General features: G+C 40.0%; 1 protein-coding gene across 1 annotated transcript in view; it reads right to left on the bottom strand.

Annotated features, from left to right (window-relative positions):
- The window catches only part of CFTR (cystic fibrosis transmembrane conductance regulator), a 91,544-nt gene extending 85,113 nt beyond the window's left edge, over positions 1-6,431 (bottom strand). Inside the window, exon 1 of the mRNA XM_026867912.1 lies at positions 6,379-6,431. Coding sequence (XP_026723713.1) covers positions 6,379-6,431 — 53 coding nt within the window. The remainder of the gene's footprint in view (positions 1-6,378) is intronic.
- Between the last annotated feature and the right edge of the window lie 78 nt (positions 6,432-6,509).

Genomic DNA, 6,509 nt, shown 5'->3' with positions numbered 1-6,509 from the left:
GGGGTGGAGTGAAAAAAACCCAACAAGATAATGGCAACCTGTAGAGCTCTTCTGCAACAATACACATTATTCTCACCACTTTGAAAATAAGCATATTTCAAAAATTTAGATATTCAGAGACTTACACTTTTTTTGTAGGAAAGAAGTGATAGTTGTTCACTGTAGAAATATTCTGAAATAACTTTGCCACACCACAAATATCCCCGTGCAATTAAAGTCCAGGACAGGAGATCTCAGGCAGTCTGCACTGACTCCACCACATGCTCCCAGGACAAATCACAGACCTTGTACACCCCACTTTCTCTTCTACAGAACTAATAAGGAAATGTCTTTTTAGTGCATTCTTTGTGCTATCTACTTAGACTTGAAGATCTTCAAAACAGACTTCCTTATCAAATACGTTTCAGTGCTGAGTACAGTAGACTTCAGATTTCTGTTAGGGTATTTAGTAGCCTCTAGAATACAGATAATAAAACTGCTTTCCATGTTATTGCGTACAGTATTAAGAAAGAATTCAAGGATTTGTATGGGTTATTTTCTATCCCACCAAGATCAAATAAGCATGAAGGAGAATAAAAAGGTACAGACAGGTCTGCAAATCTTCCAAATGCTTGATTATTTAATTTTGAATATCAAGATAGATAGTAAGTATTCCTCCTGCAGGAAGAAAAGAAGCTTTACATACATTCAGAAACTCAGATGCAACTTAGAGGCCACTGTGCATTAGAGGTATGAAGGAGACAGAGGTCACTGTGTTACACAGGGTTTGAACTTCTGCTTGTTAGATGCAGTATTAGGCTGAGCCAAGGACCAATTTAGCCTTATTACTAGAGAAGGTATTCATGGGGCTGAAATTATTTCAGAGTAGGGGACTCAGCATCCTTTCTCCAATTTAAGTCTCATATTTTCAAAAGGAGTCCAAAACTTGCATGCACATCTTCGAACCATCTGGGGCTGACTTTCAGAAGTACTGAAAGCTTGCCATTTCACAGAATCACAGAATCATCAAGGTTGGAAAAGACCTTGAAGATCATCCAGTCCAACCATTTATCTAACAATGACATTCCCAACTACACCATATCCCTCAGCACTATGTCAACCCTACTCTTAAACACCTCCAGGGATGGGGACTCCACCACCTCCCTGGGCAGCCCATTCCAATGCCTAACAACTCCTTCTGGAAAGAAATGCTTCCTAATATCTAGTCTAAACCTTCGCTGGTGTAACTTGAGACCATTAACTCTTGTCCTATTGCTTATTACTTGGTTAAAGAGACTCATCCCCAGCTCTCTGCACCCTCCTTTCAGGTAGCTGTAGAGGGCGATGAGGTCTCCCCTCAGCCTCCTCTTCTCCAGACTTTCAAACAGGTCTGAAGAGTTGGCAATAGACAAATGACCAGGCAGCCTCACAGAGCCATAATCTGTTCTGTGGCTGCATCTGTGCTTGGTTTTCACTAACAGCCAGGAGTTATGATTACCTGGGATCAGTGAAAGGCACATCCTCAGGACTAGACCCATAAAGGGCCTTAAGAATAGACTGTAAGAAATTTGCCTTGTATAAGTGTCTAAGCCAGCTGTCCTACAACTGAGACATTGCCCCATACAATTCAATCCACCTGCTCACAGCTGCCAGCATACACAGAGCCTCCCTACTCAGAGGGGAAAGATGAGAGAGATGCTACAGCTAGGTACTGATAGAGGATGCTCCATATATATGTTGGATATGACAATTTCCAAACACCTGCCCTCCAGAGTGAAATTTATAGATATGAATTAAGTCTTTAAACTTCCTATACAATATCTGGGATATTTAGGAACTCAAGACAATTTCAGGGCAAGTTTTGAGTACAAATATACACATTAATTCCCAAACTTCTCCAGGAAAATAAGCGTATAAATTCCTTTCAGTTCAGGAATCAAAATCCTAAGTCTCCTCTCAGTATTAATACACAGTTCAAGGATAGAGCAGAGACCGCCTAGAGCAGGTCTGGCTTTAGTTCCTTTCTCAGAAGAGATTCAAACTGATTCTCATGAGAATGCCGTTTGAAACCAGAAACTATGTTGATCAAGGTCTCAAATTTGCAATTACGACTGAATTAAGTTAAAAAGAGTGAAAGAATAACCATGACTGTAGCTCATGGGCTAGGTACTTTCAAAACTTAAGTCCTGGATATGTTATCCACCCTAAAGGTTATTAACAGACTTCATAAAAAGTGCCCTTGGAACAGAAATCAGGACTTGCAAACAAGTTTCTGACCCAGCAGACTACAGAGTCACTCTTGCTGAGCCAGAGATAGAGAACTAAAACACCTTCACTGCCATACCCTGGTAACACTGGTTCTACTTCCCAGAAAAGATGAGGTGTAGAATTGAATTCCTTATCCCACCCATCCCAGCACACACATGGCAGAAGAAAGAATCCAACATTTACCCCCTACCTGCTAAATTGTTCTTGAAACCACTGGACAGCTGGATAAAAAGGTGGCAGGTTACTTTTTCTCTGATTTGGAAAGAGAGAAGTAACTAGAGCAGGTCTGATGGACAGAACTCACAAGAAGATATGGCACAAAAGCTGACTTAGTTCGTATTTCTCATTTGGATTTAATAATGAATCAGGCACTGAATTACTCAGTCCTGCCAAGACAGTTGTCACACTTGGTACATACCAAAGCAAAAATACATGCTTGAAGAGTGGGTCATGAGTACAAGGATTGCTTTTTGTGAACTTCTATTTAAATATCTAAATTTGCATGTAAAAAAAAAAAAATCAGAATTCACAAAGTTGCAGCCTTTTCTGAAACTCCAGCAATAACTCTGTGTTTCAGCAGCCAGCTAGAAATTAATTAATTTATTAATTTGCCTTAATAAAGCCATAACAATACTGCCAGATCTCAGTAAATCTACAATAAAAACTAGGCGTATGCAAAGTACTCTGAAGTTGTGTGCTACAAAAGGTATGGTATTGACACTGCAAAACTCCAAGAACATAAGTAACTGTTATAAAGACAAAAATGAAGCTTCACAATGAATACAAAATTAAGCATATGACCATCTAACTGCTTCTGCATAAAACTCTATTTTCTTTAAACAAGACAAAAAGTTGGCAGTGCACTGACAAATATCTCACATGTCGTTGGGAACAAAATGGATCAGCTCTGAAAATGTCACAAGGAAAATAGAACAAAACACAAAAGAAAGCCTGAAACCTCACACACTTAGTATCTACTGGTTTGTGTCATCCCAATGGAAGATCTCAAACCACTTGTCTTCACATCTCATTTCCTAACCAACAAAACTCAGTTTCTAAAAAAGTTGTTCATCTTTTAGGATAAAAGTTGATTTCTAATGTCTAAATACTTTCTACTGTGACCACCCCAAGCAATTATCTTTTTTTTTTCCCCACCAGTGTCACTCATCTTGGAAATCCAACAAAAATGTAACATTTTCCCTAAGATACTACTCATTGTAAAGATATGACAGTTTCTCACTTTTTGGCATGAAGAATTAAGAAAAAATGTATAAACAATACTGAAATACAACTAAATTATTCACTTAAAAGCAAGGAGCTCCATTCTGACTTTCACACATTTAAACCTATCCCTCCAGCCCTAACAACTCATTATGAAGAACTAAAACCTTGCCAGTAGGTATCAAGATGCTGATAACAGCTCATAGAATATTAAATAATAATATTACATTTATTAGCAAGATTTCCTGAATAACAGCTAGTACTTTAGCGTCACTTCTGCTAACATGACCTTCAACTTATTGCATTATGTTCAGATTGGCACTTCACACATAACTGCATAGTAACCTCCTATAAAAGTTTCTTAACTGAAGCATTCTGCAATGTTGTACTTGAAAGCAACTATTTCATCATAATTGGAAAAAGCAATATTTTTCCATACACACCTTTCTATTTTGTATCTTTTAAAAAAAGAATCGACTACTTATTTCAGATATAATGCCCTTGAGTTCTGTCTCACACATTTTCATGGAAGTAAAGCATGTACTAAAATGTAGGCATGTCCTGGAGTGCTTTACTAAATATGATCAATATCAGAAACCAATGATGTGTGTAGATTCAGTTAAAACACTAATAGAATAGTCTGACATCTTGAAAAACCTTGTTCCAATCTCACTCATTAATCACTACTTTGTGAATGTTTCCAGTTGAGTGGTCAGGTCTTCTGTTACTGATATGTAGCAAGTGCTTCTGACTTTGTAAAGCTCAGCCCAAATAATACACTTCAAAGTATTATGAAATTCTTACATCTTGAAGAACCTTTGCCCTGCTAATAATCTTTAGCATTGATCCTGATCTACTGTTGATGAGACAGAAACTGATGGAGTCCTTGAATACAGAAGAGATACATTTTAAAACAAGCTAATATGTTTCATCTCTATAAATAATGTATGTTTTTAAACTGTTTGTTTATTTATTTATTTATTTATTTACTTTTAAGAGAAAGACATCTTTGCTGCCAGTTTAGATGTAATGCATTTTCTTATCTTGTGGCTTTCACTTCTGTGACCTTTTCAATTATTCCATATATGTGAAGAAACAAAGATATTCACAGTGTATGTGGTAAAACACAAGTAAGCAGAGACTTTTTCATTCACAGAAACATCATTCTGAAGGTATGAGAACCATACTGGATACTTTATAGATGTACACATACAATTTGGGCTGTTCTTACACAGTGAACTGAATGTTTACTTTAAGAGCCTGATTCTTCTATGAAACAGTGTTACTATAAAATTTTGTAAAGAAATTGCTCTAGTATATTCATCATAAACATCTCTAACTTCATATACTTATCACTTTAGTTACAGTCAGAGAGCTGGTACAACATAATGTATCATGTGTGATAAACATGATTCAAACATCATTTTCACTTAAAGACTGTGATTTTAAAGACCAGGTCAGGCCCAAGGATGGTTAATTATATACTTAATGAGCACGAACTGCGTCTGGTTTCAGCCATAGGAACTTTAACTAACGTAGGAATCAGAAGTATATTTCCTTTATCTTACTGGGGGTTTTTTTGTGACACTTTCAGCATCACAGTTTCTAGGAGAGCACTACTCTGATATAAGCTTTATGAATAAAACAAAATAAAACAAGTGGCTCTTCAAGCAATGAAGCTAATATGCAGCTTATTTCCTACAAATTTGTATTATAGTTGTCAGGAGAACTGACTGAAATGTCTGTGGAGAATTTGTAAAGGCTTACACTCCCATCATCCACACTCCCTGGATCTAACAGCACTTGAGAGCGGGTATGGCTTCTTTCCCATTGCAGCACCACTGGAGGACACATCTAGGATCCTCGCCTTTACCTGGATAGTTGTAAAATGTTAGGAACAGGTTACGTTTGGGATCCTTCCCCACTGTCACATCTGGCTAAAATGAGCTAAAGTGGGGGTGGCAGGCAGAGTGATTCAGACAGACCCACTTCCATGAAGAAGCTTTAAAAAAAGGTCCAGGCCAACCTGCTGAAAAGGCAACCTATCCCAAAATGATTAAAAAGTGAGCTAAAAGCTCTCAGTTGCTCGGGCAGAGACCTCGTGCCAATGTTATGGTTTTACATCACGTGTTCCCATTTCAGACACCATGTTCGCATCTAACACAAGATTTTCTCCCTCCCCTCCCTGCCGTGCAAAAGACCCTCAAGTAACAAAAGGGGGAACCCACACCCTGGCAAAGCTGCTGGTGTGTGGGCCAATGCCTGAAAGATTATTTGCTCTTCCAGTTGGCAGTGTCCTTCCTAGCAATGTCACATAAAACATGTTCAGGCTTCTACATTGTCTTATAAAGTACGTTGTGCCCAGGCGTTGGTATTGGCTCCTTCTCTTTTTATTTGAAGTTGTGAGAAAGAAAAGGAGCCAGGGAGAGAACACTTGCAAGGCTTGCAAGGAGCAGCAGTTTCCAGTTATGTTACACTCACACACCAAGCAAATGCTAAACACCCTAAAAGCCAAACAGAAGGAATCGTTACTCTGAGAGCATTTCCCCTCTGCTCCCCCCACCCCATCGTGTTCTCACAGTTTACAGTGAAATAACAGATTAGCTAGCTGAGCAATTTACCAAAGGTTACTCAAATTATGTCATAAATTCATCTGTCCGGGTCCAGCGAGGGTTGATACCACCTGGCAGACAGAACCCGTTCCCGGTGCTAAAATCCCAGGCAACAACAACGCAAAAAAAGAGAGATCTCATCATTCGGCAACGAGCGAGGCTCCACCGCGCTCCCCGCAGACCTCTCCTGAGCTGACCAGCGCCCGGCGCTCGGCCACCTTCTCCGCCGCGCCCCGGGGGAGAGGAGCCCCCGCTGCGCCCCCCGCCCCGCACGTGTCCGCCGCGACGGGGCTCCCACCTGAAGAAAAGTTTGGAGAAGACGTTCGCCTTCTCCAGCGGGGACCTCTGCATGGTGCCCGGAGCTGCGCGGAGCTGCGGTGCGGTGCGGTGCGGTGCGCGGGGACCCGGCGGCAGGCGCTAATCGCTGAC

Source organism: Athene cunicularia (genome assembly GCF_003259725.1).
Source record: "Athene cunicularia isolate RWA chromosome 1 unlocalized genomic scaffold, athCun1 chr1_part2, whole genome shotgun sequence".
Taxonomy (NCBI): domain Eukaryota; kingdom Metazoa; phylum Chordata; class Aves; order Strigiformes; family Strigidae; genus Athene; species Athene cunicularia.
The sequence above is the reverse complement of the archived record's forward strand: the minus strand, read 5'-3'. Positions and strand labels throughout refer to the sequence as shown.